The 12,649-nt window shown below is 43.0% G+C and overlaps 1 protein-coding gene across 11 annotated transcripts in view; it reads left to right on the top strand.

Moving 5' to 3' along the window:
* arhgef11 (Rho guanine nucleotide exchange factor (GEF) 11) overlaps positions 1-12,649 on the top strand; it is a 35,376-nt gene that overhangs the window by 3,403 nt on the left and 19,324 nt on the right. For 7 of the 11 annotated variants that reach the window (XM_078164786.1, XM_078164787.1, XM_078164790.1 and 4 more), the window contains exons 2-16: positions 26-58; positions 3,161-3,252; positions 3,366-3,470; positions 4,784-4,833; positions 4,938-4,995; positions 5,113-5,312; positions 5,479-5,550; positions 6,477-6,584; positions 7,878-7,926; positions 8,822-8,859; positions 8,985-9,077; positions 9,661-9,729; positions 10,865-10,969; positions 11,248-11,346; positions 11,645-11,687. In XM_078164786.1, the coding sequence (XP_078020912.1) occupies positions 26-58; positions 3,161-3,252; positions 3,366-3,470; positions 4,784-4,833; positions 4,938-4,995; positions 5,113-5,312; positions 5,479-5,550; positions 6,477-6,584; positions 7,878-7,926; positions 8,822-8,859; positions 8,985-9,077; positions 9,661-9,729; positions 10,865-10,969; positions 11,248-11,346; positions 11,645-11,687 (1,214 nt within the window). Of the gene's footprint in view, positions 1-25; positions 59-2,844; positions 2,860-3,160; positions 3,253-3,365; positions 3,471-4,783; positions 4,834-4,937; positions 4,996-5,112; positions 5,313-5,478; positions 5,551-6,476; positions 6,585-7,877; positions 7,927-8,821; positions 8,860-8,984; positions 9,078-9,660; positions 9,730-10,864; positions 10,970-11,247; positions 11,347-11,644; positions 11,688-12,649 lie in introns of all 11 variants that reach the window. The other 4 variants (XM_033651934.2, XM_033651935.2, XM_033651936.2 and 1 more) reach the window with 2 other exon arrangements.

Genomic DNA, 12,649 nt, shown 5'->3' with positions numbered 1-12,649 from the left:
GTCTGTGTGTGTCACGTGACAGCAGGGCAGCCAATAAGAAAAACGCCCACCCGTTCAGGTAGGACAGCTGTCCAGTGACAGCTCACGTCAGGGGTTGGGGTCAATGACACCTACAGATTGTACAACTGTGGCAGCAGATTTCTCAGTGGCTTGTTATTTCAGGGCTCTTGGGCTTGATGTAGCAATGTAGGCAAACAGGCACTTACAGAAGGAAGAAAATATATGTATAAAAGGCATGTCATGCATTTAAAATGTATCATAGTTCAATGATTGTTGTTGCAGTTGTTGACAGTTGTTGGTTTGATGTATTGAGATTTGATAACTGGCTACATCTAATGATCCTTTTCATGATCAATAATACCTCCATTAATATGTAGATTAAAGGGGAACTAAGCCCATTTTCAGAATTCATATGTGTTATTCCCATGGTCTAAGACTGTCCAAAAATATTAGTAAACACAAACAATTTTCTAAACTAGAGTGCCAAAATTCAAATTTGTGATGTCACAAGGTACAAAATCTGGAGCTGCTCTATAGATGATGGAGAGGGATCGATGTGCTAGATGACACTCAGTACGTTTACATGCACGCAGTAGTCGAGCTAAGCCCATAGTAAGGCTGTGCAGTTAATCGTCTGGTGATTGCGATTTTGAGGTCAAACGATTTCAAAATTAATTAAATCGAGTGTAAACAATTTTTGGACACGGATGCCTGGAGATGTTGTTATATTGACTTCTACGAAAGCCGCGCATGCGCAATACCGCCCCTCCCCTCCTCTCCTCTATTCACTCCACGAGCCAGTCAAGTAGGTGAACTATGAATAATGCGAGGGGCAGGTAATCGTGGAAGATTTCAAAAACAGCGTGTGGAAAATGGCAGAGGGAGAGCAAGAGAGGTCGTGTAAACAATATAAGTCATCACGTGCACCGCATAATCGTGATTTCAATTTTGACCAAAATAATCATGATTATGATTTTTTCCATAATCGAGCAGCCCTAGCTCATAGCTTGGCTAATCAGTCAAGTCGGACTTCTTGTCTTGTCTGAGTATACATGCAGAAGAGATAATCGAATTTCTGACCAAGTACGTCTGACTACGCCTTGATAGGCGGCGCTGTGTCCTTTTTAATGTAGTGCGTATTGAACTAGTGTGTGACGTAAACAGTGACGTGGGAGGGAAGCCGCGGCTGGTCAGTCCTTCAGCAACTCTCTCGTAAGTTGGCGCGTTCTTCACCGTCCCCGTCATCTGATGGTTAATGGCCTCTTCGTTTGCGAGGGCAAGGAGGGAGCGCAATTCCTTGTCTCCCCAGTTGCTCATCTTTACAGTGTCTGTCAGGTTTGCGTTTCCCTCTTGCTACTAGCTGCTCGCTAATTCCTGCTATCAGCTGTTTCCTGTTTATCCACCGCCAGTGGGTCGCACGTGCGGCGTCATCAACAGCCCCTCCCACAAGTCATCAACAGCCCCTCCCGTGGTGGAAGGGCGCCCCATTCTTTTTAACACTAAAACTCGCCAGTCCAGCTCTGTGTGTCTAAACGCTTGCAGCTTGCCAGCAAAATGGCCCAACATTCGCGGAAAATCTGGCAGTATAAAAGGAGCTAGAGTTTAAGTGAGGGTCTGCGTTAGTCCCCAGGGGTCATGGAGGTGCGCTTACCGTCCTCCTCTGGCCAAAATCGGGTGAAACTGAAGCTAAGAAGACACCCCTGGGACTGGAGGGAGTGTTTGTCAAATATCCAACCTAAAACTAAATTCATTATGGTGCGGCAGCTTCAGCTGGCTTGAACATAGTATTTTGGACTTGACTTAAAGAGACTGGAGCGCTTGCAGTTTGCACAGTCACAAAAAATTGGCTGCATGCAGACATAGGCATAGAGGTCTGTGCGTGCCCTTACAGCATGAATTGATGATGACTAGGGTTGAAACAGTAGGAGTACGATAAACATCTCGAAGAGTATTGTGGTTTCACGATATGACAGTATCCATATTATGATTATCATCAGTTACAATGAAAGGAATGAAAAGAGAAGCTTTTTTGGCCAAACAAACATTTTATTGCTAGAATTGAATTTTGAAACTTTTTAAATAACTTAAACTATATAAAGTAAATATAAAGAAAATAACTTGTATAAAGGTGAGATTCCTCACCTGGTTGCATTTTTTCCCCAATACCATAGATCAGCAAATGTACACGATACGATAACCGCCAGTTTTCATACCACAGTATAGCGCTGCGACCCTAATGAATAATGAATAATGAAATTTACGTGGAATCTATGAATATGCCTTCATGTCTTTGGTTTCTGGCTTTGAGAGAGTGTAGCTCATGTTCACAAATATTGACTGAACTTTACCAGGCCATGAAATGACATATTGGTTTCCCAGAATCTGAGGCAAAGTCTTTCATATTGCCCGTTTTGCTGTCCATAAAGTCCACACCCCAAAAGAAGTACAACTCCTCACATTCGAGAAGCTAGAAGCAGTGAGTGTTTGACCATTGACATGAGAGGTTAGGCGAGTATTTGTTGGCTCAGTACCTCTAGACCTTAGTAAATCACACCACATCTATCTGCACATCTATTCTTTGGAATAATACCAAATCACTTCAGTGTTTACACTCGGCGTGTCCTTGCATCATACACCCTTAAATAAATATATTCCTGGAAGTCGAGGCTGCTCTCAGTATTTACAATCTGTAAGAGTATAAAGGGCGTTGGGATGATTTGAACTCTTGGTCAGTTTCTCTGTGTCCGTTTACTTCAGGATTGGTCTTCATGTTGAATTTCTTTTCTCTGTCTCTTTTCCCCTCTATCTGTCATTTCCTTCTTTTCTGTCATGCTTCGCTTTCAGCCCTTTTGCTGCTTGGTGAGTTTTCCCTTCGACTGCTCTCTTGTTGCCTGTAATGCTATTCATATTCTCGCCCTCTTTACCCCACATATCTGACCATGCGCATCCCTTGAATCCTCTCCCCTCTTGTTGCTCTGTGCTCCCCTCTTTCTCTTTGGTTTGGTTCGTCACTTTTTGTTCATCTCGATTCTTTCTCTCGTCATTTATCCCTCTCCCCCTCTCCCAGTCCAACCAGCCCCACCAGAGCATTTTCTAAATCACCCTGTTTGGTATTGTTTCACGCTAAGCGTCTCTTTGTCTCATCTCTCACCAAACCCAGGCTCAGCAGTCTGACCATCGGGGACTCGGAGCGCAAATCCTCTGCTACCCAGCAGAGGGAGCCAACAGTCGACTTCCCTGCTGAGAGTACGGGTAATTACAATTTCCTACGTTGATTTATGCTTTAGTTTCAGGATCAGTTTAGAAATTCACTGAAGTTCATGTCTGCCAGACATCCTTAACATCGCTCTGTCGTCCTCCTCAAGGCACTGGTCTTGTCCAGAGATGTGTGGTCGTGCAGAAGGACCAGCTCGGCTTCGGCTTCACAGTATGTGGAGAGAGAGTCAAGCTAGTGCAGAATGTCCGACCAGGTAAGACGCGTGCACAGTCGATGTGTTTATGTTATTACAATGCCTCTTCTGTTATTTGACACATGGATGCTCCAGCCAACTGCCATAAAAGGATGTTTTTCCTCATATACTGAAACTAGGGCTGCACAATTATTCAAATGTTAATCTCACTAAAGGGTGGGTGATATGGTCCTAAAATAATATTCACTCATTTACTCTTATTTCTTTAGTTTGTGAACAACAACAGTAACTCAGAGTGAGATTCAGATTCTGTATACAATATTAATAGTTCAACAAAATAAAATCTGTCACAAATTACACATTTAAACAGCTCCCAGAAAATAAAGTAAGTGGTTCATGAGGCTTCATTTGGCTATCACTAGTGACAGGCTGTTATGATACCAGAACTATCGCACATTCACATATATATAGTTATTTGTCGAGCCATGAGCGTCACATAGGTTTACATAACCAAAGGTTTATAACAAAATCACTTGACAACACCAAATCCCGTGTGTGCATGACGAGAGAGGAGAGGGAGAGACGCTGTGCTGCTGCCAGAGGAACCGCTGACTGAGTTCCCTCTGAGCGGTAAGTCACTGAAAGAGTCAGAGAAGTCCGGGGCTGTTCATAAAACATTTAGGACGCCACAGTTTATTCCACACTACTGAAGCTGCTCCTTTTTTTGGAACCACCGTGGAGTCTGTGATAATTTCGCTTCCAGCCATGCTTGTTGTTGCCGTGGGTAACGGTATAACGTCACTGTCAACAAGTTGAAACATCGCGAGTATCACAATATGAATTTTTCACATGATATCAAGAAAGAAAAAAGATTCCCGCACACTGTTGCCAAACTTGCAAAATATTTAATGGGACAAGGCAGCTACGTTTCGGTCATTACAACCTTCGTCAGGCAGATATCACATGATATCAAAAATTATACCCCGTATTACCGTGAACAAGATGATATGGCACACCCTCATTCTCAATCACAATTTCAGCTAAATGAAAATGATCAACTGCAGTCTGGACGTTTAAAAATGGTACTCCGCTCATAGAAAATACTGCTGCCTATCAAATCAAGCGCTTCCTAAACTAACAGCCATGGCAGCCATAATGCCGCTGAACATGCACACTACAGCGGCAGCCATTGAAAAGCTTTCCTGAATGTTGCAGCTGCAGTCCAGGGTAGAAGAGTAATATACAACAGTCCACAGAGAATATTTTTGAAAATGTAATATGACCTAGATGACAAGGTCGATGATGAATTTGTTATTTGTAGTAGCATGAGCTTCTACGTGAGCTTCACTGTGTGCCTGGACTCATCTTTACAGGTGGTGCAGCAGTCAAGGCCGGGGTCCAAGAAGGGGACCGAATCATAAAGGTTTTTACTACTTTCCACCACAGTGCGCTAGATCTGACAGTTAATGGTTTCTTTTTGGTTTTAGTGTTGATTTTCCTCATTTCCCGTCTGTCTCCTTCTCTCAGGTGAACGGCTCGCTGGTATCCTCCATGTCCCATCAGGAGGTGGTAAAGCTTATCAAATGTGAGTTTAAAATAAGTGTAATTGTTGTGCATGCATGCTGCAAAAAATGCATGTTGGTATGTTTCTGTTCTTTTGTTTGTGTGGATCTGATTTATTTATTTATTTACTGCGCCACAGCTGGAACATATGTAGCTCTGACACTACAAGGGCCACCTCCTTCTGCCGCCTCCCTGCCCCTAGAGCCCCTCCCCACTGACCTCACACCCAATCAAAGAACGTCGCTGGGTGGGGAGGCCCCACCCCCTCCACCTCCACCCCTGCCCTCTGGACTGAGCAGCACCCCATCCCAAAGAATCACTGGACCCAAACCACTGCAGGTGAATGACATCATATTAAGGGTGGATGACGTTTCCTAGCTGCTATCATCTTGCATCTGCTAAATCAAACAAATGTCAAGCTTTAACATTTACAGTATGTAGCAAAGAAATAGTGATATATGTCATCAAAATGATTTGCACATTCTGCTGTTAATGTGTTTTTTAGGACCCAGAAGTACAGAAACATGCCACTCAGATACTCAGGAAAATGCTGGAGCAGGAAGAGGCGGAACTGCAGGTACACACAAACAAATAAGCTGTCCCGCTTCAGTTCTGATCCCTGACTACACCCTCCTGTAAATGCAAATAAAGTAGAGAATTTCCATGTAAGGATCAATTATGTCTCACATTATTTTATACTGGAGTGTTCTGTGTAACCCCTTGTTGCATCGTGCTATGTGCACAATCAGATACAAACACAAGGGTTTTTACAAGGTGCTTGAAGTACTTGAATTTGGCTCAAAAGTTTAAGTACTGAGTATTTAAATCATTCCTTTATTAGCTTGGTCCTTGAAAAAAGTAAGTGAATAAAATTAAGAGAACACATGAATTATTTTATGAAATGTATTAGAAAAATGTTTGAAACTAAGAAGCTGAGAATGTGCGTGCTTGCAATTATTTTCTGATGCTGTGGCATGAGATCGGAGCACCAACGAGCTGGTAAACATCAGTAAACAGTCAGCGCTAGGATGTTTTGCAAGCCTGCAAGACATTGCCACCGGAGCAGAATTAGCCGATAGTTCGAGTTGTGCAGCAGACCTAACAGCTGTCCCTGCAGGACTCCACCCAGATCCGGATTGTCTAGAGAAGGTTTAGGATTTGTCTGCTGTTTGACAGGCAGGTTCAAGGCTCAGTTATCTGTGAAGGTAGCTGTGCTGTAAGTAAACAGTCTTAACTCAGCTGATTTTCCTCTGACGGGGCTGGAAGAGGAGGTGAGAGGACGTGAGCTGAAACCTCCAGACTAATGTTGCAGGTTTAGAAAGAATTCAGGCTGAAATAAAGATATTTCTCTGCTATTTGACAGTGAGATCGGCAGCTGAGGAAAAAACAGTTTCATCCTTGAAAGTGAAGTGCTTGAAAAAGTACTTCAAAGTCCTTGAATTTGACTTGGTCCTGTCTGTGCGAACCCTGAATGACGACCTGCTGTTGATAATCAATTTACAGGAGCTGATGGAGGAGCAGTTGAGGAACCCGTCGTCGTCACTGGGGGAACGGATAGAAAGTGCCAAGAGGAGAGCTCACCAAGTCAGGGTCAAGATTCAGCAAGATCTGGTGAGGAGACGTCATTCATCTGTCCTTTTTTAACGGTCTCTCTATATTCACTGTTACATAGTTAACCTTTTCTCATACCAGCATAGGAATTTTGATTTACAGAAATGTTTTAGAGAATTACGTACCTGGCCACTTGATGATGAAATACTTACAAAAATAAAAGCACATTCAAATTCACTGGTCAAATCATGTCACCATAAAAAGCACGTTAAATTTAAGACAACGTGGTGTTAAGGCTCATTGATAGAAATGTACGAAATTCGTACAAAAGTAGATACGTCCGTTTCAAACGTTGTAAATGTCACTGCCCTTATACTTCCTTGGCCTTCGTGATGGCATAGATACAGCCAATAGATGGAGCTAGAAAGCACAAAAGTGTCCTCTCAAAAATTTCAGACAACAACAAACAAGGCAACAGTGGAGGCAGCGTTGTAGACTGTAGTGGTCTCTGAGGTCATTAAATACATCCAGACATGTGGACGAAGAATTCGTTTCACTGTTATTACAGATTCGCTCTGTTCTGACATTATTTACATGTCTTTGTCGTCTCCTACAGTCGAATCTCACTTGAACTACGCTACACTGGTTTCATGATCTCTGGTTTTATTGCTCCATTTCGTCTGTATCTGTAAGCTTTCAGAAAACGTGCACAAATACAGATGAAATGAATGCAGAGTACGGACAGGGGCCCCGACTGTTTCCATCTCTGCATCTCCGCATCGAGCATAGATGAATCTTCTTCTTCTGAACCTTGCAATGAAGTGTGCTTTTAAACCTTTGTTGAACAGACAGCGCCATCTGCTGGCTCCAGAAAATAAAGACTGGTTCATGAGGCCTCATTTGGCCATCACTAGCAGGCAGCAAGCAACTGTACTAACTCCATAAACAGTGCTAAACAACAGTAACAGTGCTGACAGAGCTAATGGTGTTAACCGGCGAGAACTGGAGGATGGGCACTATGCCTCTGTGATGGTGCTGTCCCGATATCAGTGGTAACAGCCATTTGAGCGCAATGAAAAGTGGCAGCGATGAGCTAGCCGGTGGGATACACACATGCACTAACATGCAGGGGACCGAATGTCGCACATAGCTCCTTCGATGTATTTGTTCACTGTAACTGCAACCAATGTCAAATTTGAGTGTAGATGTTGGCAGAGGGTTTTAAAATGGAATCTATATGTCAGTGTTGTGTTTACTGCCTGTTCTGCGGCCCCTGATTGGCCCATTTAAATAATTCAAAACAGCTTAATTTAACATGAATTAATTAAATTATGCTTGGTTGTGCTTCTCCAGGAGGGAACACGATCAGAATGTGCCACGAGCTACGTCATAGCAGGAGAAGGTCTGTATCTCTTTATCTGTTACCCATTTAATTAAATATCTTGGTCAGCGTTGCCAGATTGGAAATGTTTAACTATGATGCCAGCAGTGTTGCCAACTCATTTCCAATTCATTCATTCATTTTCTGTAACTGCTTATCCCGTTGGGGGTCGCAGGGGTTCTAGAGCCTATCCCAGCTGACACTGGGCGAGAGGCAGGGTGCACCCTGGACAGATCACCAGACTATCACAGGGCTGACACATAGAGACAGACAACCATTCACACTCACATTCACACCTATGGACAATTTAGAGTCATCAGTTAACCTGCATGTCTTTGGACTGTGAGAGGAAACCGGAGCACCTGGAGAAAACCCACGCTAACACGGGGAGAGCATGTGAGCTCCGCAGAAGGGCTCCCCTACCCTTGGTACAAACCAGAAACCCTCTTGCTGTGAGGCAACAATGCTAACCACTGCATCATCGTGATGCCACTTATCCAATGAAAGTAGCTAATACTAGCTCCAGAAGTCGCCAAATGATGTCATGTGCTTATTTGCATATTGGTTATATCATCGTTCATGTATTTGGAAGTATTTTACAACTTTGCTGAATTACATTCAATACAAAAAACTTAAACATTTAAATGCAATGTCTCCTCTCATCCTGCCTGCCCAGCACCTACCGATAGATGAGGAGAGACTCAATGCTGTTGGCAGGTGGAACACTAGGGTCTAGGTACCATGTCTGAAGGGTTACTTCTGGTTCCAAAGGTACCATACGGAAAGTGTTTTGTGGAAACGGGGCTTTAGAGTCGTCCATCTGCGATCGGATTACCAAAGACACATGTTAATACCAGGTGTACACAGGGCCTAAGTGGTTTCATAAGTGGTTTCAAACTGCTCTGTGCTTTGGCAGGTCGACTATCAATGGATTCAAGCGAAGGAGACAATGAGGTAGGCCGCTCAGTCTTTTCATCAAATGGTGAGATTGTACGTGTGCGTTTGTGTATGTGATGGTCCCACTCATCCCGTCCCCCTCGTCCTCCCCTCCTCCTCCTCCTCCTCCTCCTCCTCACCAGGCCTTTGAGAGTCCCCACTCCTCCCCCTCATCCTCCTTCAGGACACCACACCACCGACGGCAGAACTCCGACACACACACCCTGTCTGATTCGGTGAGATGGACACACACACACACACACACACTTGCATTCACTCTGAGACGTCAACACTTCAAGATCCTGACATGCAGCACAAGCTTCCTTCTGTTAGGGAGGGTTATACACATAAAATACACAAAGTACTTCCTAGATGTTGTTGTGAGTCAGTAACTGCAGATGTGACAACTGTCCACATGTTGCCTTCATTTGAAGTCCATTATGAGACACAGCCTGCATCACCAGCAGCATATTTGTGTTGCACCCTTCACGGTGCCTTTCTGAACCTCCAGGACAAAGATTAATCTCCTACTTTGAGACGTGGCTCTGTTCTTTCCTTTTCACCTGCTCCTCTCCATTTCTGTCACTGTGACTTACGTAGCTGTTAAAAATGTATGAGACGAGTGGCGAGACTGAGAGGATAAATGATCACCGCAACCTTCAGTTCACATTTCACATCATCCGACTCTTTTTGCACTGAGCACCGCATGCACAGTCTATCAATGAAATAGTGTGCTTGGAACTGCTGTCATTGTCCTCCAGTGTGTGACTGAGTGCTTTCCATTTCTTGCAATCTGTGTGTGTGCGTCTGTGTTCAAAGGGCGGAAAGGCCCAGATCATCGGCCCCGAGGAAGAAGATGAAGAAGATGATGGCTATGCATTTAATGAGGTGAGGAGGATATTTGGTGTGACTCTAATCCAGGGGTTGCCAACGTGGTGCGCCAGCAGGGAGCCAATGAGGCGCTCACAGGGCACGTTGTAAAACTAACTGTGGTCACGCCAGCAGTCACTCGCAAATCAGCTGATGCTATAGTGCACCCATGTACTGACATTTATACTTCATGCATTCTAGCGGCACTGATCACAAATGGAGCTTAGGGTATTGCTAGCGAGGTTTTTCATGGGTCCATGAACTTTTTTTCCCTCTCAGCAGCAGTTAATGAAGTTTTGACTTGCAGAGTCAATAAGTGATCAGTCGATCCAATTAGAGCTGATCAGATTAGTTCCATGGATGAGAAGGGCATGCAACAAATGGCTGATGTTCTGCTGCTCCGTCTGTGTCCGGAATACACTCTGTGCTCCGAGAGTATGGAGCAATGAATGAGCAATGGCGACGGATGTTTTAATTGTGGTGGGCCGCCACAAATAAATTAATGTGTGGGAGACCCTGGGTGTTCCAAATTAGAAATCCCATACATTTCTGGATGATTGACATCTGTAAAAACCAATCAGGAGCTTCCAGATGTTTCCGTTAAAAACATCAAGAAAGGAGTTTAGAGACTTGAACATCAGACTTGTGTATTCCAACCTTATGTAATATGGAACAAAAATGTTACAAATGTGATATCGTCTGACTTTCAAATGTTGAAACAAACGAATTATTGAGATGAACAGAGAAATCTTGAACATGTGCATTTAAATATATGAGTTGTTAACTATGATTACTTATTTAAACATTGATAATGATGATTATGAGGAATTTCTAACAGTAATCGATGAACACAGACAACCGTTTCCTAATGTATGTAGCCTTTAAAATACATAACCTTCATTATTTAACGGTAACCAGAGCAAATTTGAATTATTGGGAAGATGAAATCAGATGAAACATCTAGCCCCCCACATTACTCTCTACCCTTCAGGTGGTCTCACAAAGGTTGGTGATCCCTGCTTAAGTTGATTTGTGTTGATATGATTTACAGTTTTCTTATACCCCATCTACATTTTCATGCTTTTCCTTTGCGGCATGTTGCTGTTCTCTTAATTTACAGAATCACTCATATTTTTATTCATCTTTCTTTCAGATGGACGGTCCATTTCAGGACATTGAGTTGTTGAAGACCCGACCGGCACACATGGCGGTTTTCATGAGATATGTCTTCACCCAGCTTCTGGACCCCAACCCTCTGGTCAGTCTACATAAGACTTTATGTTAAATTTGAACAAATTTCATGGAACAAAGGAGGGCTGGGAGACGTATCGATGTTATGTCAATATTGTGATATTAGACATTAGTAGCATTAGTAGTCAACCCCATAATATCATTGCAACATTGTTAGTAACGAGGTATTTGGTCAAACATATCGTAATATTTAATTGTCTCCATATTGCCCAGCTCTTATTTTTGGCATTGCCATGTGTATATCTGGGTTTTCTTGCTTACATCTATGGGTATGTGTGTCTACAGCTGTTTTACCTGTCAGTGGAGGCCTACCTGGGCTCCAGCCCTAAAGATGCCCGTGCACTTGCACCTCAGATCTGCTCCCATTACCTGGACCCAGATGCTGTATGTACCAACGAGTATTAATGATTTTATATCTATATACGTAGATATATATATATATATATATACATATATATATATATATATATATATATATATATATATATATATATATATGTATATGTATATTGTATCTGTTATATCTCAGCATTGGCTGCTAATGTACACTGTTTTGATGCTGATGTTGATGTAAATAACCACTTATACATCATATTAAATATGTACAAAAAATGGAGCCTTTATGAGCCCTGCATCAGCTCGTATTGAAAATAAAGTTTCTTTTTTTGTCTTTTGTCTGTAGCCCCTGAAAATCAAAGTACGAGAGGAGTATCTCACAGATATAGGTAAGAAAAGTAAAAGCTAGTTGAGTTGTTGGCTTACTCAATTTGTTTTGCATTTTTACAGAGACTTTTCTTAGCCTGACATTGCCAGGCCAAATTGCAAATTCCACTCAGTTAAACATCGATTTCCAAGAGGCTGTTATCAGTGGCCGTAGACCAAAATGTCTCTGGATGCAACTGGATCAACCTACAATCCCAATTAGAGCAACAAAGCATGACACAGTGTTGAGCAACAACGTTGACAGCTGTGAGCTGCGATGGTGTTGCATCAATATTTTTTTTAACGAGTATTACTGTTCTTGCCGTAAGAATTTGAAAATAGTGCTTCTACATAAAGTCCCACTTAAGCTGCTGCCGCCTCGGTCGTTCTTGGAAATGTCTCAATGGCAGTCCTCTTTGCTAAGCTAGGTTAATACTCACCGTCGTGTCTCCATGTGCATCGTGATCTCATCGCTTCTCGTCATGTTTTGACGGCAGAAGCCTCTGGCGTCATTTTAAAGGTGTCAGCAGTGATGGCCAAATGAGGCCTCATGAACCACTGTCTTTATTTTCTGAAGCCACCAGATGGCGCTGTCTGTTCAACAAAGGCTTGAAAACACACTTCATTGCAAGTCCTTCAGCCTTTATATTTAAACCAAGAGCGCCATCTGGTGGGGTCAGAAAATAAATAAAGTGTTTCATGAGGCTTCATTTGGCCATCACTAGGCGTCAGTGGCAGCCTTTTGCGTTGTATCTTGATGCAGAAGGGGCCGGCAGTGAGTCTCCTAAGTCAACTCACATGACAAAGAAGAGTTCAGATTTGGTTGACGTGACCAACGTCTGACTCGCGTGATTAGCAACTGATGTGACAAAATAACTAAATGTTGACAATGAGTTTCACATGGCACATAAACACTGGTTTCCTGGATCTGCTGGATGTTTGAGCCAAAAATGACGTCATCACATACTTTGCAGAAAGCGTGACG

The sequence above is a fragment of the Epinephelus lanceolatus genome, chromosome 22 (assembly GCF_041903045.1).
Source record: "Epinephelus lanceolatus isolate andai-2023 chromosome 22, ASM4190304v1, whole genome shotgun sequence".
Lineage (NCBI taxonomy): Eukaryota > Metazoa > Chordata > Actinopteri > Perciformes > Serranidae > Epinephelus > Epinephelus lanceolatus.
This window is presented reverse-complemented; position numbering and strand designations above follow the sequence as displayed.